We start from the raw sequence: 25,860 nt of genomic DNA, 5'->3' as shown, positions 1-25,860 counted from the left end.
CTGGGGCTACGACTGATTTATTTTTCATACGATGTCGACAGTAACAGTGAAGGAGACATCCCTAAAGGATACATGGTTTCCCGGAAGAAGCGGGAGCATTTCTCCCTGATCCTGAAGTCTGCTCAAACCAACCAGACATCGGTGTACTTCTGCGCCAGCAGTTTATCACAGCTCTGCACAACCACATCCTCGCCACACAAAAAGAGGCCCTGTGGGAAGGAGGTGTTTCTACCTCGCGGCTGAAGCTGTCTTACAGCCAGTTAGAAAGAGGTGGCCACTACAGAGGAACATTGACGTGCTCCTATCTTAGCGAAATTAAAAGCACGTGATATTCTCACTCCTCCATAATTCAGAAGACAATGTGAACTTAACCAGCCCTGAAGGATGAGCTGTCCCTAAACTAAATTCATGAGACTGACACCCTATAAGATGCCATCTTTCGTATTTACACGAAAGCTCTGTTTAATATTTTAAATAATTTCATCCTTCAATTTTGAGCCCTGATCCCTTTCCACAGACTTCGTTTACTTTCTCTTTGTGGTAGGTCTTTGCTCTTTGTGGTAGGTCACCAGAGGGCGCTAACACATCTCTGCTCTCTAGATGACTTACTGTCTAAATCAAAAGGTTTTTAAAGTTTGAGCTTCATGTATTCCATTTGAAGCCAAACCAGTCTGCTTGATTCAGATTCTCTTATCAATTACGTTTCATCTGACAGTCTCTAACCAAGGCAAGAGTAAACCTTGGTGCAGGTGGTCAGGCTGCAACTATTCTCACGACCACCTGGATAATATGTTTCTTTTGGGAGAATGAGACACAAAATATTAACTGGGTCTCAAATTACAAGATTTTTTTCTAAACCACTGAGACAAAAAAAACCTGAAACAACATATTTAAGATTTTAAATTTCATGTATTTGTTTATTTTTGCAATTGGATGTGTGTGTGCGTGAGTGTGACGAATTGCATGTGTACACTCCTGCTTTCCTGAGCACACCCATTCACACAAGTATCAGAGGACAACTTGCAGGGATTAAACTCAGGTTGACAGGTTTGCCTTCAGGGATCTTTACCATCTAAACTGTGTAGTTGGTCTTATGACAATGTCTCAATATTACCGGCATGTAAAAGAAGTCAGGGCCAAAAAGAGTAAACATGTATTACAATGTTTAGGACTGTGTTTACCTGAGAAATTGGACACTAGCCGATGGAAATCACAGGCAAGAAGAGAACAACTGTCCAAAAGGAAAGTATTCTGTTTGGTGTGCAATGCCCCCTGCAGAGAAGGAAAAGCCTAGCAAGGAATGAAAAGTCTCCAGACTGAAGCTGACATCCAGGACAGACACAAGGCATCCTCACAGAACGTAATCACTTAGCAGGACTCTATACAGGCATCTTTGTGTATGTGCAAACCTGACTTGACCCACAGAAAACATACATGACCCACAAATCTGCCATTGCACACAGCAAACATTGCCAAGATTCAGATCAGATGAAGAAAAGGAAATGGCCTAAGTAGTATTTGCATTGCTATTGCTACCAGGAATCACCGGCTTGCCATGGAAGCCAAGTCTCTGGTTCAAAGTTTGCCACCTCAATCTCACGTTCCGCCATAGCTGCTGCGTGTTTCCTCCTCCTCGACCATGTATTATTGCAGCCCATGCAGAGAGGAAGGGCACTTGAATGAAATGAAAATATGCAGAGATGAAATGGGACTAAAATATTGTTGAAATAGGAGGCTTGAGTCTGTGCATAAATTGAAAGTAATGTTCTAAGAAAAGTTTGAAATATAGCTTCTTAAAGGCTCACAAAATCTCACTAATCCTCTGAAAATGCTGCCTATTATTTCAACATATATACATTATTTTGAAATGGAAGATTTCCTAGGGGGAAAAAAGGCTACTCTGAATCTGCCCATGAAAACACAGGTTTTAATATAAAATTGGGCCAATCTAACAGTGAATTATCTAAAAGTAGATGAAAGTTTCAAGTGGAGGGGTAGATTTGACTAAAACACAGCATATGTATGCGTAATAGTCTCAAATAATAAAAAGCAATTTATTTTTATTGAAAAAATCATACGGAATATTCTGAGAATGCTGTCCTCCTCCCCACCCCCTTCCAGAGTCTTCTCACCTCTCCACCCATCCAACTTCTGCTATACCCATAGGTCAGTCAGTGCCTCACTTAGCCTTAGTGGGATTAACACAGAGACCCACACCAGTCAGTGTGCAGAGAGTGAGAGGTTTCAGAACAATCAGCCCTAAATGAGATGCTTTCACCAAATCCCTCCTCTCGGGAGGCAGAAAGATTGCAAGAGCCAGAGAGGATAGATGACTCCAAAGAAACAGGGGGAAAAAAGGTGTTTAAACATGGACACTCCCATAGCATTCTTTGCTGGAACACAGTGGGGCAGAGCTTTTCCGGCAGGAAACAAGGACGGTGGGAGCAGGAAGTAGCTGTGTCTTCTCTGCAGATAGTTCAGGCAATGTAACACAATGATCCTGACACATAGACAATGCTTTCTTACGATTAAAATACAAGAAAGCTGTATTAAAATAACATGCTCCTGGCTACACAGCTTGTGAACCTATGCTTTAAAGCTTTAAACTGTTCATTTTGAATTTCTATTTGTGATTTTTTTGGCTATTACAAGAGTCACCACATAGCACTCCACTTGGCTTAATTTTTTTTTTTTTTTTTTGAGACACGATTTCTCTGTGTAGCTTTGGAAACTATCCTGGAACTCACTCTGTAGACCAGGCTGGCCTCGAACTCACAGAGATTTGCCTGCCTCTGCCTCCCGAGTGCTGGGATTAACGCCTGCCAGGTAACCGTTAGACTCTTTTGCTCTGGTTTCTTTCTACAAGAAGTGCTTCTAAAGAGTCTAGATTCTTTTCCCAGGATTGCTTTCCCACTGTCAATCTAGGGCTTTGCAAGGTGATGAAACCTTGTTTCGTTTAGTGGATACACAGCCTCTATTTTGACAACATTTGTCTCTGGAAACCTCTGCTCCCATCTGGACTAATTGCTCATTAGTTCAGTTGTCCACTTGTCACCCTGAGATTTTTATTTGTTAGTCTGAATTAGATTCTCCACGTTTCAGATTCCATGGTCTTGCTTCCTTTTGGTTTACTGCATCCATCTGCTAGGGAAACATTTTCCAGTAATATCCTAAGAGAAATTAAATAAAAGTGAAAATTTTGTACTTACCATAAATTAAAATGTCTGTTTTTATAACTTTCATGTCTTGGGTTAGTAGGGAAATCTGTGTTGAAAATTACATTCTATCTTAATTTTATAGACTTTTCCATGCCATTTTATAATTTGCTGTTATCAAGAAATTGATGACTGCTGGCTGGGGGAGGAAGAGTGACTTTTCTTTAGGGGTGTGCAGATTACAAAACACAGAGCATATGAAATTTGGGGAGTAAAAGTGGTATGTGGGGAGGGATGAGGGTAATTGTGGGGGCAAGAGTAAGAGGAGTAGCTTGATCCAAATACACTCTATGCTTGGTTGACATTTTCAAACAATAAAATAATCTAATGTTATTTACCCTTTCAATAGTGTTAATTTTTAATTTATAGTTTTAATTCATGTTTACTTATATTAAGATTTTTAATTCTCAGGATTTTGAAATTCTATGAAGATAAACATGGATTCATTTGTTCTATATTCATTCAACACAGGTGAACACATGTTTGATGTACACACACAGGCATACACAAGCATATATACACACACACTTGAATATAAATGGTGAGAATGTCCCAAATAAATGGTGAGAGAGTGAGAGAAAGTGAGAACATAATTTCATAACAGAATCTTAGAACCAGGGGGATAAGACAGGTTAGTTTTTGCAAGACTATCTCCCTGGATTCCATATTTACTTTAGGAAGTCAGATTTGCAATTCTCAGTTGCCAGGTAGAAAAACACAGTAAACTATAAAAATGAGGCAATCTTTGGTAGCTCTATTGCTAATCCATGGTTCTGGGATCACAAAGAAATGAATTTGAGTCCTAAATTTGTCATTTCTTTTTATATTCTGTGAATTTGTATAAGTTAAGTTCTCTGGGTATTATATATAAAAATTTCCAATTTGTAAAATTCAGTGACAATTGTGTATAAATAATGCATCCTGGGGCTTGAGAGATGGTGCAGAGTTTCAGAGTATTTGTTGCTCTGAAGAGGACCCAGATTTGGTTCCTAGCACATGCATTATAGCTCACAACTATCTGCAACTCCAGTTTAAGAGGCTTTCTTCTGAACTTCAAGGGCTCCAGAACATTCATACACATAAAATAAGACAAATAATTCTAATTTTAAAAATTAGTTCAACTCAGAAATAAAAAGAAAAATAGCTCCGATTCATTAAATACAGTGTCGCCTCTCATTTGTGTTTGTATACTCAAAGAGTAGCACAACTGATGAATAGGTGAATGCTGTACCAATGACAATGACATTCTGGGATGCCTTTAGAATGACTCATCCTCAGTGGACAGCTACATACGTCCCCTAGGGGGCAATGTACTGTTTTATATGTCCAGCAAAAAGTCAACTTCCTACAAAAAGAAATTAACAGAATCAGTAAGGAAGTAATTACACTGTGGAGAGGAAAGATGAGTGTGAGCTTGTTGTTTTAGTGCCTTTTCTCAGGAAAGAGACCATTGCTTAAGGATGTGGACTCTCCTGCTATTTCTCCTGGGCCAAGGTAGGAGCTTTGTCGTGAGCAGAACCTGGGGTCAGTGTTAATGCTGAGTAGAGGTATGGGGCACACTTTTTACCCCCAAAGCAGGATATACAAGCCAGAGGATGAGGAAGATGTCTTAGATTAGAGGATTCTGTCAGAAAGTGTTGGTAAAAAGGAGGTGTGTGTGTGTGTGATTTGGATAGTCAGGTGATAGCAGAGTAAATAAAGCAGAAATCTTTGTCTTCAGACATGTCTGACTCAAAACTTGTTCGCCTTCATGAATCTCTGTCTCTCTTAAACCAGGCTCTGTGTTCGGTGTCCTCCTCTACCAAAAGCCAAAACAGGACATCTGTCAAAGTGGCACCTCCCTGAAAATCCAGTGTGAGGTTGACACTCAAGTTGCTGGGATGTTCTGGTACAGACAGTTCCAGGGACAGAGCTTGGTGCTCATGGCAGCTGCAAATCAAGGCTCAGAAGCCACATATGAGAGCGGATTCACCAACGAGAAGTTTCCTATCAGCCGCCCAAACCTAACATTCTCAACTTTGACCGTGAACAATGCAAGACCTGAAGACAGCAGCTTCTATTTCTGCAGCTCTGGAGACACAGCGCTGGATGCAAATGAGAGATCTCAGCAAGAACCCCCTCTCCCCACACCCAGATCTCCCCAGATGAGCCAGAGCCAATGTACTCAGTATGAAAACCACAGCTGCTGAGTGACAGTTGTTCCTATATCTGTGGCCACCATGGATGTGAATAATGATGAAGATGGAGAGAGAATCTCTAGGCTTGCTAGAGAACTCATGAGAGATGCAGGGCAAATTTTCACCCAGAAACAGGCTTACAAATACGCTGTTAACACAGATGCAGTCAGCCTGCAAGTAGCAAAGTCAAACAAACTGTGTTTTATCTCACATGACCAGGCCTAGTGCTGGTCTATTATGTTAATGTTTGTTGACTCTAAAGCCCTCCAAATACCCAACATGATACCTAAATGTCACATCAATGTAAAAAAACTGGCAAAATTTTAGGAGCCTGCTCCATTGGTGAGTTTTGGAGTATTCCAAGAGGTCTGATTCACATTGGACTATCTCCTTTAAAGACTGGCAGCATGTTGTCATCACCACAAAGAAAAAGGTGCAGTCCCCAATCCTTCCTTGGGATGTGCTACATTAGGCTGTAATAGTTGTCTTCATTTGTTAGATAGTATGGAAAGCTAAGATGGTGCTTGAGATGCAAAGTAGTTAAAAGGGCTATGGTTAAAGCTTCTAGCTGCCAGACACCCACAGCTAAACACTGAGCTGAACTTCTGGAATCCATTAGCAGAGAGGGAGGAGTGATGAGCAAAGGGGTCAAGACCAGGCTGGCGAAACCCACAGAAACAGCTGACCTCAACAAGGGGGAGCTCATGGACTCCAGACTGATAGCTGGGAAACCAGCATAGGACTGACTCAGACCCCCTGAATGTGGTTGTCAGTTAGGAGGCCTGTGCAATCTATGGGGCCTCTGGTAAAGGATCAGTGTTTATCCCCTAATGCAGGAATGGACTTTGGGAACCCATTCCACATAGAAGGATACTCTCTAAGCCTAGACACATGGGGGAGGGCTTAGGCCCTGCTCCAAATGATATGACAGACTCTGAAGATCCCCCATGGAAGGCCTCACCCTCTCTGAGGCGCAGAAAGGGGCATGGGTAGGGTGTGAGTGGGGGGCAGGGGATGAGGGGAGGGAGAGGGAACTGGGATTGACATGTAAAACAAGCTTGTTTCTAATTTAAATTTTTAAAAAAGACACACACACAAAAGCTTCCTGCTGCCAGGGAATAGACCAACAAGACCCAGGTGTTCATAAAAGTCTATGGTCAGAGGCAAGCTGATCTCTGTGAGTTTGAATCAGCCTGCTTTACATAGTCAAGCATACATGGTAAGATCACATCTTTAAAAATAAAAAGAATCTGTTATAAGATAAACAAACATGGTGGCACAGTCTGCAGCCTATGAGAAGGGGAAGATTAGGACTTCAAGTGCAGTCTGAACTGCATAAGCCAATCTCAAAAATAAAAAAGCCACGAAGACAAAACAAATAAAAATGGCCTATAAGTAAATAGGGAGTCTTGTATGGATTCCTCTACCAGTTATTTTTCATAGAAAGAAATAGAGAAGAAAATTCACTGTGTTCTGGTGATTGCTTCAGGTCTGGGACCTGGGCTATGTTTTATGACTTGCCTGTCTCTTTTGATATAGAGCGATAACACGGATGGGTTATATTGCATGCCTGTTATTTATGGATAGCAGAGGACTGAGATTTACATCTCAGGCATCATGCCTGGGATGGATGGGACTTACCTGTACATGCCTCACTGGGACCAAACTGAGGGAGCCTAGAAAATAGCCCTCTCTGGGTTTTATACCCCATAAATGCCACGCCAGGCTGCAGAGCTGAAGGAGAACCTGATTTTAGGGGGACACATCTCTTCCTATGCCATTGATCCGTTATTCCTTGGAACATATTTCCATATTCAGAGGGTTCTGATTCTTTACTCTGTTCCACCTCAAACTGATCATTTTCCCACTGACAAAAGGTACTAGAGTGAACAGACACAGCGAATAAGGACACATCCCAGCATCTACATGGCATCTCACAACTGTCTGTCCTTTGAGTCCCAAGGGTTCTGACGCCCACTTCTGAATACAAATTCACTGGCAAGACGAGATGCTACTACACACCTCTGACTTCTGCGGGTTACTGCATACATACATATGCTGCTCATATGTGTATACAGATGGAACACCTTATACATGATTTTAATTTTAAATTTTGACTCACAGAGCCATAAACTTTCTTCATAGAACTGTGTTTGGTTTACCAAAGAAATCATTCAGATAAATTTCATTTTAAACTTTGCTTCTAGGAATATTTCAGTTTTCTCCATTATTTCATCAATGGTCTGCCTTCGATAGCTCAGTTGGTAGAGCAGAGGACTGTAGGTTGACATTGTTTCATCAGTGACCAGTTGGCCCTTCAAGCACTCTTTATTAAATTTCTGTGTAATCATATTGTATCTCTTTTTCATTGTTTCTAACTTTATTCTACTCTCAAAGAGTACAGGGACTTTTTCATTTGTGAATCGAAGTGTTTATAGCATGAGATGTGATGTATTCTGGAGAAAGTTTCAGGCATTGCAGAAAAGAATATGTACTCTTTGGGTGGAGAGTTCATAAATGTCACATCTACTTGGTCTATGTAGCCCTTGAACTCTGTTCTACTTGAACAGCATAAGCATTAATAGGATGTTGTCATCACTCACTATCCCTGTATCTGATTCTATTTGTCCGTTTGTACCTAATAGATACTTTTATGAAGTGGAATTCACATATGTTAAGTGTAAATGTCTTTATAATTGTTTTATATTTGGTGTGTAGTATACATTTTATTAATACATAGTGATGTAATTTATCTATTATGACAAGTTTTTTCATTGACGTCTACTTTGAAAGATATGTGCTTAACTATTTATTTACACTTGTTTCCAATGTCCATTTCTGAACACATACTTCCCATCATTTCACTTTTAGTTTCTGTGTCTTTGCAAATTAGGCATGTCCAACAAATACAAATTGCCATTCTACAACTTTGAAGTGAATAATTAAGACCATTTCACCCTATGGGTTATTATTAAGCAGTATTAGATGATTCTTGCAGTGCTGAATTTCTCCCAGTCTTGTAATATGTTCCTTTACCCTAACTCATCTTAAAAGTTTGCTTGTTTACTGGGTTGAGTTTGTGTTTGACTTATTTGTTTACTTCTCAACTAACTATACCTCCTCATATATTTATTTTCCTTATATCTCTTGTTTGTGAGTTTCTTCATTTATGAAAAGGATTCTCATAAATATTTTCTGATAGAGATGTAATCATGAGTCACTAATTTTGTCTGTAATTATCCTGCAAAGTCTTTGTCTCTTCATAAAATTGAAAGGATAACTTTGTGGATATAACAGTATTAGATGACAGGTATTTACTTTTAGTGCTTGAAAAATACTATTAACTTTGTTTTAGATTTTAGGGTTTCTGCTGAGAGATCAGAGATAATTATTATGTTTATGTATTTTGACAATTTCTTATTACTATAAAAGTTTCTTTTATTTATATTCTTAGCATTTTAACTAGAATGTGAAATGGAACATTTCATTATTTTCGAGGTTTGGAAAATTTTGACAATAATTCCAAAAAAATATGTTACCTTTTACTTTGGATGGTATCTCAAAATCCAAGGTACCCACCATGGATCCTTAGATTTATCTTTTGATCATGCTCCAAATTCTGAATCTTATGGTCATGTTTTCTTGTCCTTCATTTCTGTCTGGATGTAAATATTCCTAATCCTTATGTTCAGGACTTTATTGTTTGTTTGTGTTTTCCTTTCTTGATTCACCTACACTGCCAGTCTGTCTTTTCACAGTGCTTCTATTAGAATTCTGAGGTCACCTTTTCAAAATAATTTGGCCACATTTAAGATCATAGTTTCCTTGCTGAATCTGCTGCTTAAGTTGTGAAATAAATGTCTTACTTAGTCCATTTTTCTTTGTTAATTTTCTTTGAGCTCCCTGATAATTTTAAAAATGAAATATTTGAAGTCTTCATCTATATTTGAATCATTTGAGTAGACTGGAATTCAGTTATTGAAGAGCTGGAAACTTTTAGAGGTATTTTATTCTTGCCCTTTTCATATAAGTTAGGGTTTTGTGTTGTTATTTTTTCACTTGCTATATTGTATATCTTGTTCTGAGGTTTTTTGTTTGTTTGTTTGTTGTTGTTTTTTTTGTGTGTGTGTGTGTGTGTGGTTATTCCTAATGAGAATACTGCTCTTGGTGTTGAGATTAACACTACTCTGAGGAGAGAAAGCCATCACCAGTAACAAAAGCAGTCAATAAGAGGCAGATTTCTAGTTTAATGACACTCAACTGGAGATGTCAACTCCATCATCAGTATTTTAAAACAAAGTAACCATGATAGTTATTTAAAGTCCAAGAGTTTAACACATAATTAGATTGAAATTCTCCACAAGTAATGAAAACAGAAGATAGCATGGGGAAAGGAAACATACAGAAGAAAACAAAGACTAGAAAACTATGTGGGTAACACGTAAGACGTGATACAGTTGCTGTATGTGGAGCAAACCTGTAAGAAGTGATACTGTTGTTGGAAGGCTTATCAGTGAAGTGTGCTTGAAGTTCTAGCAGAGGACCTATGTTCAGTTTCTGGAACCCACATCCGCAGCTCACAACCACCTGTAATTCCAGCTCCAGGGAATCTGATGCTCTCTCCCTGCTTCTGTGGGCACCTGCTTTCCTGAATGACAGCGTAATTCACACAGGCACAAACATATACACATAAACCAAAAGCAAAAAAAAAAATAAATTAAAATTAAAAAGAATAATACCGAGGGAGAATACAATCAATACATACAGAGCAGAAAATATCAAAATGAAATATATCTTTCTTATTAGAAACAGGATAGACCTATCTTCTCAAGCTTGATACTTACAGATTACCTTGTTAGGAGGTGTGGGGAAAGCACTTATATCCACCCGGTCCAAATAAACTAAAGAAAAGATTGAAGACTGGGTTTCATCGCCTCTTCCCAGCCAGAATGACTGCAATGTGGAGGAGCCACAGTAAGTTGCTTCCACCGAGTCAGCTCATTAATGCGCACCCGTTTCGATATCTCCTCCCACACAGCATTCGGCGCATGTTTGCTGGGAGAAATTTTCAGGTAGCAGCTGTTTTCGTTGACCTCGGTCGCACTCTGAGGATGTTGAACTTACTCAAGCCAGGGTTGTTGTGTAGGAGGAGACTTTGATTGATCTTCGTGAGGCCTGGACTCACAGTTCTCAGCACCGGCACCTCCCCGCCCCAATTGTTCCCACAAAGAGATAAGCTCTCCTCTCTCAAACCAGTTCAGGATTTAGTACCACTGATGAGTTAGCCTTAACTTATTTCATTGGCCTAGTAGCACTTTTCGCACCAGAAGATACCATGCTTCTGTTAATTAGGGGCCAAGTATGCACCAGTTTCCTATGTCCATAGTGATTCCCCAGATGCTCCGATGATTGCTAGAAAAGATAGGGGAAACTGGGGGATTTTTAATCTTTCTTTCTTTTCTCTCTTTCTTCCTTTCTTTCTTTCTTTCTTTCTTTCTTTCTTTCTTTCTTTCTTTCTTTCTTTCCCTTCCTTCCTTCCTTCCTTCCTTCCTTTCTTTTTCTTTCTTTTTGTTTTTGTTTTTCGAGACAGTTTCTCTGAGGCTTTGGAGCCTGTCCTGAAACTAGCTCTTGTAGACCGGGCTACTCACAGAGGTCCGCCTGCCTCTGCCTCCCCAGTGCTGGGATTAAAGGCATGTGCCAACACTGCATGGCTGGATTTTGATTTTTTTTATTTTAATTAGAAAGAAAATTATTTTACATGTCAATCACAGGCCCCTTTCTGTCCCCTCCTCCCCTGATCCCTCTCAACTAACACCCTACTTATCCCATACCCTTTCTGCTCCCAAGAAAGGTGGTGAGGCCTTCCATAGGGGGTCATCAAAGTCTGTCATTCTTTGGGATAGGGCCTAGGCCCACCCCCTTGTGTCTAGGCTCAGAGAGTATGCCTCTATGTGGGATGGGCTCCCAAAGTCCATTGCTATGCTAGGGATAAGTACTGATCCACCACAAGAGGCCCCATAGATTTCCAAGATCTCCTCACTGACACCCACATTCATGGGGTCTGGATCAGTCCCATGCTGGTTTCCCAGCTATCAGTCTGGGGACCAAGAGCTCTCCCTTGTTCAGGTCAGCTGTTTCTTTGGGTTTCACCAGCCTGGTACGGACCCCTTTGCTCATCAGTCCTCTTCTCTGCAACTGGGTTCCAGTTCAGCTAAGGTTTAGCTGTGGGTGTCTGCTTCTACTTCCACCACTGCTGGATGAAGGCTCTAGGATGGCATATGAATTAGTCATCAATCTCATTATCAGGAGAGCACATTTAAGGTAGCTTCTCCTTTGTTGCTTAGGTTGTTAGTTGGGGTCATCTTTGTAGCTCTCCAGACATTTCCCTGGTGCCTGATTTCTCTTTAAACCTATAATGTCTCCCTCTATTATATTTTCTCTTATCTTGCTCTCGTCTGTTCTTCCCCCAACTCAATCTCCCTGCCCCATCATGTCTTCCTCACCCCTCCTCTTCTCCCCTTCTCATTCTCCTAGTTTCCTCCCCTCTCCCCCCATGCTCCCAATTTGCTCAGGAGATCTTGTCCCTTTCCGTTTCTCCCGGGGAACATGTATGTCTCTCTTAGGGTCTTGTTTACTAGCTTCTCTGGCAGTGTAGATTGTAGGCTGATAATCCTTTACTCTAAGTCTAAAATCCACATATGAGTGAGTACATACCATGTTTGTCTTTTTATGACTGGGTCTACCTCCCTCAGAATGGTTTCTTCTAGTTCCATCAATTTGCCTGCCAATTTCAAGATTCCATTGTTTTTTTCTGCTGAGTAGTACTCCATTGTGTAAATGTGCTACATTTTCTCTATCCATTCTTCAGTTGAGGGGCATCTAGGTTGCTTCCAGGTTCTGGCTATTACAAATAGTGCTGCTATGAACATTGTTGAACAGATGTCCTTGTTGTATGAATGTGCTTCTTTTGGGTATATGCCTAAGAGTGGAATTGCTGGATCTTGTGGTAGACTGATTACCATTTTCCTGAGAAATCACCATACAGATTTCCAAAGTTGGCACTCCCACCAGCAGTAGAGGAGTGTTCCCCTTTCTTCACATCCTCTCCAGCATGAACTGTCATTGGTGTTTTTGATTTTAAGCATTCTGACAGGTGTGAGGTAGTATCTCAGAGTTGTTTTGATTTGCATTTCCCTGATGGCTAAGGATGTTAAACACTTTCTTATGTGTCTTTCAGCCAGTTTAGATTCCTCTATTGAGAATTGTCTATTTAGTTCTGTACCCACTTTTTAATTGGATTATTTGGTGTTTTGGAGACTAGCTTCTTGAGTTCTTTGTAAATTTTGGAGATCAACCCTCTGTCAGATGTGGGGTTGGTGAATATCTTTTCCCAGTCTGTGGCTGCCATTTTGTCTTGTTGACTGTGTCCTTTGCCTTACAGGAGCTTCTCAGTTTCAGGAGGTCCCATTTATTAATTGTTGATCTCAGTGTCTGTGCTACTGGTATTATGTTCAGGAAGAAGTCTCCTGTACCAATTCTTTCAAGGGTATTTCCTACTTTCTCTTCTAATAAGTTCAGTGTGGCTGGATTTATGTTGAGGTCTTTGATCCATTTGCACTTAAGTTTTGTGCATGGCGACAGACATGGATCTATCTGCAGTCTTCTACATGCCAGCATCAGTTATGCCAGCACCATTTGTTGAAAATGCTTTATTCCATTGTATAGCTTTAGCTCCTTTGTCAAAAATCAGGTGTTCATAGGTGCAGGTTAATATCAGGGTTTTCAACTCTATTCCATTGGTTTACCTGTCTATTTTTGTGCCAATACCAATCTGATTTCAGGACTATAGCTCTGTAATAGGGCTTGAAATCAGGGATGGTGATGCCTCCAGAAGTCCCTTTATTGTACATGGTTGTTTTAGCTATTCTGGGTCTTTTGTTTCTCCATATAAAGTTGAGAATTGTTTTTTCAAGTTCTGTGAAGAATTGTGCTGGGATTTTGATGGAAATTGCGTTGAATCTGTAGATTGCTTTTGGCAAGATTGCCATTTTTACTATGTTGATCCTACCTATTTTGAAAACATGTTGTCCTAGCCACTCTCCCGCTGAGAGGTTTCAGTGCATGTCATCTCCTAACTCATGAGCAACCTGTGCAGCGCCATTGAGTTATTACTACTGCCTGTCTATTTCGTGACATGCAGATTTCCCACCTTAAACATCAGTTTGGTAGAGAACAGCTTGATGTGATCAGTTCCTTTTTCAATGTTAGAAACCACCCTTCATCAGAGAAGTCAATGTGTTAACAAAGTTGCTTCTCTTCCTATTGGTTATTTGATGACATGCATTCCAGATTATTAAAATGAGAAATACTGAAATCGCCCGGTTGTAATAATAATCAGATCACTTGACATATATTGTTTGGAATTTGTCCTGTTAACCAAGCAATGTTTCATGAGAATCATTGCATTAAAATGCTACTTTTACATTTATGAATATATTTTACTGTACTGAGCACCATAGTCCATATCTTCATGTTTTTACAAGCAAGACCAGTGGAAGGGTAGTTATTCAAAAGCAGGATGACAGAACTAATTTGGTTTAAAGGAAACTGAGTATGTGTGTTGGTTTGTTTTTGGTAAAAACTCAGGATAGAATATGAACGCCTTCTTTTTGTTTTGTTTTGTTTTTTGTTTGTTTGTTTGTTTGTTTTCAAGACAGGGTTTCTCTGTGTAGCTTTGGAGCCTATTCTGGTTCTCACTCTGGAGACCCAGGCTGGCCTCAAACTCACAGAGACCTGCCTGCCTTTGCTGCCCTTTATCCCTCCTTTTTGTAGTTGCTTCTTATACAAGTGCTTATTGCTCTATCATCTCCCCAAAGATAACTTCCCTGTCTATTCACCCTGAAAACTCTCATGTTGATGCTTTACCCTGCTTTAAGAACACCTAACCACTATCTTTAAAACAAAATATGTACAGATAGATAGATAGATAGATAATAGATAGAATTAATTATACTTATTTATTTTTTTTACTTCAGGCACATATACACATATAAGTTCAATGAAAATAAGGCCCTATTTTTCCTCCTTTATTTTTGTTCACTAAGCATAGAAGTCCAGAAATACACCAGGAGTTCAGTAAATATTTGTTAAGTAAATATCACCTATGTAAAAGGAAAATTTATCAAGAAGTGGTAGATTACGTCACACACTCATCTGAGGTTAGATAACCTCAGCCAATAAAAATGAGACAGACTTGGGGAAATAACTGTAAACCCACCATTAGCACCTGAGAGCTGAGGCAGAATTGTGACTATGAGTAGACCAGTGACCATTAGAGACTGTTTCCAAATAAACAAAAAAAAATTGTGAGGTTGTTTGAAAGGGAAAGTTCAAAAAGTTTTTTTTTTTTGAGTGAAGCTATGTATTTGATTAAAGCTAGTAATGAATATGTACCCACTTCCCCTCTGCTGGTTTTCCCAAGATTGTGAAACAGAGCAGATGTTATGCAAACCCGGAGCCAGCTCAAGCATAATGATTTTAATGTACAAGGTTTTTTTGCTGGCATTCTACTAGTGCCAGGGCAGGTGGACAATTTTTCTATGGGGATTGGAAATCTTTATGGGACCTTTCTAGTCCTGTTCACCTAGAAGAGACGGATTTACCAGCTCTCTGTCCTCCAAAGGATGGCACAGTCTACACATCTTATGAACAAAGTCCAGTGGAGAGAGCTGTTGACTGAATTTCACACCACATTTTATCTGGGTGTTATAATCTGAATCTAATATGATACACACACATACACACACACACACACACACACACACACACACACACACACACACACACAATGTATTAAACTTTGCATTACCTGGAAGTCACGGGTGCTTTTATAATAAGCAGTCCTCACAAGGAATTTTCCAGCTTACTCATCATCCATCTCAATTCATCTAAGCCATTTCAATAAAGCCCAGATAGTGAGTAGAGTGACTGTTGTATAAAGATGAACATTCACCAATTCACTATAGCAGATGTTCGAACTTTAATAATCAGAACGTTGTAACTTTTAATCCTCCACATTCACCTCTATGATGAACAGTGCCTTAATAATGAGTAAAAAGGGCAAATAGCATCCCCTCGATATAAAACTCTCCTTTTGGTCTTGAGTTCAAGGTGAGAAACAGGAAGTGGGGGAAGTCACACTTATCACCTAGCTAAACTGGACACCTATCGTGAGTTACTGAAAAGAGGCAATTATTTATTTTGGATCACAGATTCAGCATTTTCATTTCACAGTCTGGCTCTGTTGCTTCTGTGCTATGACAAAGCTGAACCTCATTCATCTTACTGTGAAGAGGAAGCAGAGACCCAGTGGGAGACAGTACCTGACCAAGACACTGACGTAAGCACAAGACAGTGATGAAGCATCTCCTTCAGAGAGGTCCCATATTCTACTTTTTCAGGTCACCCCTAAATAGCGCCACCGGATGTAGACAATACCTTCCACAATGGGCTTATGTGAGATATTTCAGTGTCAAACCATAATGTTCCAACCAGGCCTTCAATGACTTATGCTTATCTCATTATCCTAAAGCTTTCAGTGATTCTGAAAGTACCCTGTTAGAATGTTTCAAACTCCCAGGGCCAATATCTCCTCTGAGACACAAGACATTCTTTTCTGTAAGACCCAGTACAGCAAAAAGCTAAAATTATGCATTTCCCACACATAAAAACCATTGTATACATTCTCATTATAAGAAGATAATGGGGAAGGAATATGATAAAGCAAGAACAAGTTCTAGAAAACCAAAGAATAAATCTAGCTCTAGGGTCCAAGCATTTGGGCTTCTTGCAGCATTAAGTGAACTGTGAACTCCAAAAGGGCTTAGGCAGCCGGTTCTTTCTAGTTGGAGGCTATGTGACCTCTCTGTTGACCCAGCTCCGACCACTGCCTCCAGCTTTCCTTGGATGCCTTTCTGTACTCATGCCATCTTTAGTTTGCCGGGGTCTTGACTATGTCAGTTATCTTTACAGCATCACACATTGCCTTCTGAGGAGCTACCCACCATGGACTCTGACAATGGTACACACTGAAGACCTCTTCTGGTCTTATTTTGGAATTTTGACAGAAGCTTCTTTGAAACTATGAATGAAATTTCCTGGACTGAAGGCAGATGTGACATGGAATATTTTACCAGGTAATTAACTAATTAGAATTAAGACATGTGGAATTGTTGGGATACTGAAGTCCAAAGCCTAATTACAATTAATCTTGGGTGATGGGGAATGTACTGTATATGTTTATCTTATTGATTGTTAAATAAAATATTGTTTGGCCAATGAGACAGCAAGTAGACAGGACTAGGAGTCAAAGAGGGTTCTGGGAAATGTAGTAGAGACGTGCTGATCCAGGCAGGAAGTGACATAGCAAGGAGACTCATATTTAAGCGAAGGAGAAACAGGAAGGGTTCCTTTTTCCCCTCCGCTCCTGCTCCAGAGGCAAGATGTGATCCCAGCAAGGAGGGACACCAATAAGGTGTCCGATAAGGTAAGTCTTATAAAATATATAGGTTTATGATAGTTCAAACTGAGTTAGCAGATGAGAAGTCCTAGTCATTGGCCAAGCAGCTTTGAACCTAATACAAGTTTCTGTGTATTCATTTGGACCTAACTCGGGTAGGCTGCTGGCGTAAAGCCCACACGTGGCGTGTGGGGCTCAGGCGGCATTTGGCAGAAAGATTTATCGTAACACTTGGGCTACCTTTTAATAGTCATCCCTTGCCTGCCTTGTAACAGTGAGTGAAACCATTTGAAATGTATTAACCAGGCAGCTACTTGCTTCTAACAACTCAGAAGTAAAAGGCATCATTAGAGCAGCTAAGGCTTGCAGCTGAAATTTTCAGGGTTAATTGTAATCAACAACTCTGATGTTTCCAGCAACCTATTTGAAAAGTGTTGACTTATTGGTTTCATAGATCTGTTGTTTAAAAAAGTAACTCAAGAAATTGTTACTATGTTGGACGATGGAATTTGGCTAACTGAATCTGTGATCTGAACCATTGCCACTCATACCTGGATCTAGAATAAGATGTAACTTCTCTCTTATCTCCTTTGACTCCAGGTCCTTATTTTCATTTTGTGTTCATTTGTTTGTTTGATTGATTGATTGGTTTGGTTTGGTTTTATAGTTAGTTGCATTACATTAACATTTATGGGACCTAAACATGGACTCCCCAAAATGAATCACTCCATGATCGGAGTGTCACTTAAATCAGAGGTAGGTACTAGCAAGACTGTTGGTGTCCAACAGACCCTGCTGCCTCCTCTGACAAGTGTTTTTAAGAAGTTACTTCTGCATTTTAACTCTTCCTTGATTTGGCAAAGATCTGTTTGTTTATTCTGAGCTTGTTTTGGAGTCCTATGTGGTAGATATATTTTTGGTTTGCTTTCTAAGCATTTGGCTTAAGATGTCCATTTTATTTGTTTCCTTTGAAAGCAGTTTGGTTTATAGCCATTCAGTTCATGAGTTTTCTGGCATTTGATCTTTTTTTTCTCTAGAGATTCCTTCAATGTTTAATTGAGGGGGATGAAATATTTAGAAAAAAGATATTTGGAACTACAGATAATTTATTCTGGTAAGTATATAATCCAACTTTTAAGTATTTTTTAAATTGAAAAATATAAGCAAAAATAACTTGGCTTCATATCTCCAGCAATGTGGGACATTTATTACCTTTTGGTTTGTTTATTTTGTACCCATAACTAGACATACTAGGCAAGAGAATAAAAATAAAATTATATATGGACAGCTAGCTTCAGTTGAAATCTAGTAACAGCTGAAGAATAACCGATAAATAGGCAACTTATAAATTAGTGAGATTTCTAGAAATAGCTGTTTGAAGATTATTAAAATAGAAAATTAATTTAAAATTTAAATTCTATGTCATAACTAAAGATTCATCCTGAGAAACCTGGCTGTCCTCAATATTCTAATCATCTAAGTTCTGAATGAAAGGAAATGATAATTCGAGCATATTGTAGGTTGGAACCTAGAAAAAAATCAATTCCATGATATACTAAGATTTTCCATTTGTAAGGGTCACTATCCTGGGAAGTCAATACCCATACTTGAGTATGTCTTACTTTCTCCTTGAGTGTCTCTCTTTCTCCTAACCCTTATTCTTAAACCTATATTAAAATATATGTGATAAAATCCCCAGCTCTGTTTCTAGCTGGCTAAGTGTAATTCATTTCTGCAAGGTCTATAAGTGATTATAGGAACTCCTCAGGCTGCTAAGGGTTACATTACGGAGATATCTCTCTATCCCTTAAGTCTACATCTTCTAGGGCAGTGGTTCTCAACCTGGGGGTCGAGACCCCCAGGGCAACCACTATCTCCAAAGATATTTACATTACAATTCATAACAGGAAAAAATGCAGTTATGAAGTAGCAACAAAAATATTTTTTTTTGGTCGGGGGCAGTCACCACAACATGAAGAACTGTATTAAAGTGCCTCAGCATTAGGAAGGTTGATAGGGACTAGGGACTCCCAGGATCAATGATAATAAATCATCTTAGTTATCGGATTTTGTCTTTCAAGACTTAAAATAGGTCTGTCTTTGAAAGTTTTAATTGATACGTCTAATGGCCCCACATTTCTGTGATTTGGTGTTTCTGTTTTGCTTCCTCAGCATATGTTCTGTTTTCTACATATGTAGCATTTTCATTATGAGATGAGGCGAGGTTCTTTCCCAGTCTTAACTGTTTGATGAACTACATACCTCCAGCATCTGTGATATTTGCCTAACTCTGGGAAATACTGTTTTGAATCCTTTGAAAATGTTTTCTATGCTTTTAGCTAACCATTCTTCTTCTACGTTCAATAACCTCTACATGTGATCCTTTTCATTGAAAATCATATGAAAATTCACATTCCTCCTCTTACTTTTGTCCTTGTTGGGTCTTTCTAATTCCTCTACTGTGTCCTCAAACCCAGATAGCATGTCCTCCTCCTCATCCATTCTGTTAATGAACTTTCCATGCAGGTTTTTTTTTTCCTTTCCAGAATTTCAGGCTGGATTTTCTTCAGTATTTCTATCTCTCTTTTCAACTCTGCCTTTATTGTCTTACATCCCTTCCTCTGTCTGTTCAGCCATTTGCATTCTCATTCAGAAGCTTATTTTTTTCTTGGATGTCTTTGAAATCACTTATGATCATTTTAATCATTCTTCTGAGTTCTCTGTGTGGGATTTCATCTAATTCATTCTTACTGGATGCCATTACTGTTCGATTAGATTTTTTTTTTTTTGATGAATGATGCTTTTCCTTTTTCTTCTAGTACTGAATTGGGATGTAGACATCTGGAGTTACTTCATTGTTTGCTTCATTATTTTTTTCAGTGCTGTTCTTTCAGATGAGGTATTTTCAATGTTCAAGTGTGACCTAGATGTGGCAGAGTTGAGATACATATGAAGTACATTATGCTATTTCAGGTGGAGCCTGGAGAGATAGCTCACCAATTAAGAACACTGACTGTTCTTCCAGATTTCATTTCCAGCAGTCACATGGTAGCTTAAAACTATCTGTAACCCCAGTTCCAGGGGATCCAGAACCCTTTCCTGGACCCCATGAAACCAGGGAAACACATCATGCATAGGCCTGTGTGCACACAGGCAAGGAAAATACTCATACATGTAAAATCATAAAATAACTTTAAAAATACTGTTCTTAGTAATTAGCATATAAATTTCTTGCTGCAGCAATATCTGACATTTTATCATAAGAATTTCCTTTTTTCTTGATATTTCTATTCATGTATACATTTTGGGATCTTCTTCCAGTTTTCCCCTTTCCCACTTCTGTTATTAACCCTTCCTTGGAATAGAACCTAATGTAATTTTATGTCATTTTATAAACATCTAGACTCTATACATGAGAGAAAATTGGAGTATTTGTTTCTGTGAATGAGGCCTATTTTTGTAATATGATAATTTCCAGTTTGACTAATTTTCCTGCAAATGACATATTTTTTTCTTTTTTATGAATAATTTGGTTGTGTATATACACCACATTTCCTTTATTCATCTATTGATGGTAACCTTGAGTATTCCAAATGATACCACAGTAAGCATTAGCTATTCCAGTCCTTCATTTGTTTGTAGACTGTGTCTTAATCAGGCATATACCTGGGAATAATATCACAGGATTGTATGGCAGGTCTATTTTTAATTTTTTGAGAAATATCTGTATTGATCCCCATAGCGTCTGTACTAATTTATACTTTCTCAGCACCAGTGCTCAATGATAGCCCCTATGATCCTTACCAGCATTAGAATTTTTTTTTATTTGTTGATGACATACAATCTGACCTAGGTAACACAAAATTCTAATGAATCTTTTATTTGCCTTTTATTTGTGGATGGCTAAGGATGCTGAAGTTTTTCATGTATTTAATGGTTATTTATGCATAACATCTTTTAAGAAATTCTTTTCAGTGTCCATACTTAATTTGATGATTTGGGTTGTAATGAATATTTTTAGACTTTTTAATCAGTTTTACATGTTAATCCTTTCTAAGATATGTAGTTTTATTTTTCTCTCATCCTGAAGGCTATCCCCTTTCAAGGGTTTACTTTGTTGTGCAGAAACTTTTATTTTCACTCAGTTCCATTCGGCTGTTCTTGCTATTAATTCCTGAATTATTGAATCTGATAATCAATGTAATCAAAATATCAGAATACTGTAGTTGATAGCCCTTGTGGATGCCTGTGTACCAAAGTGCTTTCCCAATGTTTTCATCCAGAAGTTTCACATTCTTAAGTTCATGTGTTTGAACAACTTTGGATTTGTTTTTTGTCGAGGGCGAAAGATGTGGCTCTATATTTATCTTTTCTTCGTGTGTATTTTCTTCCTTTTCTGAGAACTTCGTGCATGGACACTTCTTCTACATCACTCCTGCTCCACCCTTCCTCCCCCAACTCCTACCATGACCCCACTATCATTATCTTTTTAAATTATTGTTACGTACATATCATACCTGTATGTATATGTGTTTGTACTATGAAAACGCATCTAAGCAACATATCAAGTCATTATTCATACATACATACATGTGTCCTTGGCTGATGACTTGGAACTAGAAAAACAAGGGAGAAGGCTGTCCAGGCAGGAACCTGCTTATCCCTCTCTCCATAGCCACTGACTGCTTGTAGTTCTTCATCCAGATCCTGCACCACATAGAATTTCACCAATCTATGTTGGCATGTCAACTGATGTTGTCATAATGCTGATTTTTCTCAGGGAACCATATGGTCGACATTACATGGGTGCATTTTCCCTGTCATGTCTAGAGGACACTATCTAGCAGCAGATGTCTGAGCTTTGGGATTTTCTGATTTTTCTGTTCTTTTTAGGTATACTTTTCCCAGCACTATTTGTGGAGGAAGTTATTTTTTCTAAAGAGTGTGTTTTGGGCACCTTTGTAATTATCAGGTAGATGAAGCTATGTGGGTTTATTTTTAAGTCCTCTAGTCTATTAAATTGATGTATATATGTAGGTTTTATTGGTACTAGGGTGTTTTTTTTGTTACAATGACTGTGTATCATGACTTGGATGGGTACTGTAATGTTGCCTGCTGTTTTCTTTCTACTCAGGATTACTTTGACCATTCAGGTTGGTATGGATTATAGTTTTGTTTCATCTAGTTCTTTGAAGGATAGCATTAGAATTGTGGTGGAATTAAATTGACTGTGCCAATCAACTTGGGTAACATACTTTTTCTTTAATTACTTTCTTTAAGGTTCTATCATGTTTATTATGGATGTCTTTTACCATTGTGGATAAGTATCACTAGTCTTTGTTGATGTAACTGAGTCTGAGGCATTATACCCTGATTTCTTTCTCATTAGGTTTATTATTGCTCTATGAAAAGGCTACTGCTATCTTATCATACAATCTGGTGGTATTTATCATGTCCATAAATTTCTGCTTCCGTTTTTTAGTATTTGTTTGGTATAGGATAATATCACCTGCAAAAAGCAGTAATTTTACTCTTTACTTTGCTATTTCTATCCATTGATCATATGGACAGCATTGGATTTAATGATTATCAAAAAAGAAGATGTAAAGTTGGGAAACAGACAGGTCATGGGAAATAGAGGGATAAAAAGGAGAAATGGGGTTAAATGTGATCATGTTTCATTGAATAAATACACGAAATTCTCAAGAATAAGGAAAAGATTTTTTGCTTTTAATTATTTTTGAGATTATAATATAATTACATTTCCCCTTTCCCTTTTTCCTTAATAATCATGATCTATCTATCTCTTCTTTTATTGTTATATATGGCTATTTGCATACATATGTATATTTCTGTGTATAATCTGATAAGTCTTTATAATGTTCCTCTATGGATGTTTTCAGGACTTGCCATTTGGCACTGGAAAACCAATTAGTGTGTTTTTTCCTGGGGAAGATGCCTCTCCCCTCTCCAGCTTTCCTTGGGTGCTTGTAGTTCTTTGTGTAGGTTTGAGTCATCATGGTTTTCTTCCCATCTACTTTGGCTTGTCAGCTAGTGTAGTACTCATTCAGCTCATTTGCGCAGTCATGTTGGTGAGACATTAAGGGCATAGCTACTGATATTATTACAGGAAAAAAAGTTTACACAACAAATTCCCTCATCATCTGACTCCTGGAGTCTTTCTTCCCCCCTCTTTTACAATGTGCTCTGACCCTCAGGTACAGGATTGTAGATATAGTCACTGTGACTGGGCTCCACAATACTGCATTTTGATTCATTGTGGTTTTCTTAGTGATTACTATCTGTTGCAAAGATAATTTACCTTGATGAGAAGTTAAGACTATACTTATCTTTGGGCATAAAGAGAAAATTTATTCTTAATCTGTTTACTCAACTTCAGTGAAACCAGAAACACTCCATTCTTTAACAACACAATGGGAAACACACTCAGTTTTAAGAGTAAGGGGGTTCAGATATCATTTCCACATTTATTTCTCAAACAGATGTGAAGAAGTCAATTCTCTTCAGAGAGGCAGATACTTCATATCTGAAAATGAGATAATAGTATCTGTCAACTACTTCATCATGAGATGGGAGCAAGTATAGCTAGCACAAGGGCAAGGCAACCAGATAGCTCTTGCCTGAGTGTGCCAGTCTAGAGTCTGACTACCATGTTCAATTTTACACTAGTGGTTGAATAAACTTATAAACCTTAAAACTCACACTGTAAAGCCCACTTGGTCATCTATAAATGCAGACTGGTAGAATAAATACAGGGTTCACAAAAGACTATAATCTAGATTGTGAAATAGACACAGAGAAATTAACCACTATTTCTAAAATTGAAACGCAATTATTTAACATGCTAAGCATTGAATGAAGACTAAGAGAATGTTTTTTTAAAAAGGACATGAGAGAATTTGTATATTAGGATGAATGGGATCAGGAATAGCACAGACTTTCAAATGGACTGTAAACAGCCAGTTTGGTGAATCTATCCTATTCACCTCATTCGAGGTAATAGTTATGATCTACAGTAGTCTTCTTAGCCTATGATTCCTGACAGCTTGGAGAAAGTTCATCTCAGGTGATAAATAGCACAAAATATTAAATGGTTAAACTTCAATCCACAGCTATAGAACACCGATGTATCATGCCCTTCCATATTGCTTTACAGACAGAGTCACAGTGAGAACAATCACTGTTATCCTCCCTCTGGCTAAGATGATTTTCCATATGTATTGGGGATAATCCCCTTGCAGGCCAGCTGGCTAGTATATACTGAAATGTAGAAGTGCTAGAACAAATATCTGACTTTTTCCTCCAAAGCAGTAATCCTATAAATACACCAGGCAAGAAAGTAAAACAGCAACATATTAACTACATTATATGAAAATTTCTTCCTTTCCAAGCTAACCATAACATCATAACACTCTGTCAGCTGGCTCTGAGCACCAAGATGTGTGTCCCTGGGTTAGACATGCCAAGGTGGGTGAAGAGGTCATGGCAAAGTAAGACTCTGAAACACAATGCCATGTAAATATAAATTTGGTTTTCACACTCTGCCAAGGAGGAAAAATGGCAGGTGGAGCCAGATGTTTAACTTGTATCCTAGGGACTTCCAGAAAGCTTGGCAATAGCCTTTTGCCACCTGTGACAAATTTAATACTACACAAGAGTTTCCATATCTTTTTTGAGTCTTAAGATCATACATCATTATAAATAGTTTCTTTAGAAAAAAGGAATCCGTTTGAGTCTGTTGTGTGGCTGAGCCAGTCATGCCAGGGATGGGCACAGAAGATACTCACCAGGCCTCACAAGGTTGTTTTCCCCCCAGTATATTATGTTATCAATTTCTTTCTCCAACCTCCATGCTTGGTTGGTCAAAACTAATCACAAGATCCTGAACTCAGATGTTGCCACTCTGACCACCAACTCTAGAACATTTGTTTTCTGCAATTTAGAGAATTCAGTCACAAAAATTGCTCTTTCTTGTCCCTCAACAACACTGACATCAGACTAACTAGAAAGTAAATAGATCCAATAGCAGGGTCCCTGAAGTTGTGGGCTAAAATTAAATATAATCTCACATAACATTTTTCCTTACACTCCTTCTGGACAGGTTAAGTGTCAATAAATTTTAAGCCTGGGACTAGGTGGTTTTCTTAGAACTCATTCATGGATCTTCCACAGGAAGGATTCCTCTGAACAGAAATAAGACTGACCATGGTTCAAGGTCTTCCTATTGTCTGATCTGGAATATGGACTTCTAACTCAAACTGGGGGAATAATCTTTGATGCAGATGGCTGACACAAACATGACGATGCCAGAACTGGATCCACAAAAGCATGAAAAGTGCGAGTCAAAGTTCAGGACAGAGAGGAATGGAGAATGTAGTGTTGGTCTATCTCTGGAACACATGGAGGAAGCTCCTACTGAAACTTCATCTCTCATGCTTCAAATAATTTTCTGTGTATGAGCTGTGGTAGAAAGGAGAGTCAGGTGGAAGCCCACATTACAAAGCATATCTATTTAACCCTTCATCCTGTTGCTTCATACTCTAATTCTGATTACCAAAGCTCTTGGATATGACCTTTCTATATGACAGTTTATACTAGAGATAAGAATCACCAGGTCACAGATATTACATCAAGATACATTGTTTTTCTTCTCTTGAGGCTCTAGGCCCCTGAATACCCACCAAAAGCACAATGCCAGGAATTCTTGAAAGTAAATGAAACAGTTTCTATGAATTCTAGGTATGGCTAAAGACAATGACCATTCTCTACCACCCAACATCTTATATCAGCCTGGGAGGGCCCAGCTACACAGTCAGTCTATAGTTCTATTGTTTTTGTATCCCTGCTTGCTTTCAAGAATCAGCTGTTCTCCTTATCTACAGCAAGAAGAAAACTTTCTTTATCACATGTTCCTCACTCACCCACAGAG

The 25,860-nt window shown here is 38.7% G+C and overlaps 1 gene segment (V, D, J or C); it reads left to right on the top strand.

Moving 5' to 3' along the window:
• The first annotated feature begins 4,651 nt into the window (after positions 1–4,651).
• LOC107977037 overlaps positions 4,652–25,860 on the top strand; it is a 151,260-nt gene continuing 130,051 nt past the window's right edge. Inside the window, 2 exon segments of the C gene segment in view lie at positions 4,652–4,709; positions 4,992–5,296. Of these exon segments, the coding sequence occupies positions 4,676–4,709; positions 4,992–5,296 (339 nt within the window).

This window comes from Cricetulus griseus (genome assembly GCF_003668045.3).
Source record: "Cricetulus griseus strain 17A/GY chromosome 1 unlocalized genomic scaffold, alternate assembly CriGri-PICRH-1.0 chr1_0, whole genome shotgun sequence".
In the NCBI taxonomy this organism is placed as follows: domain Eukaryota; kingdom Metazoa; phylum Chordata; class Mammalia; order Rodentia; family Cricetidae; genus Cricetulus; species Cricetulus griseus.
This window is presented reverse-complemented; position numbering and strand designations above follow the sequence as displayed.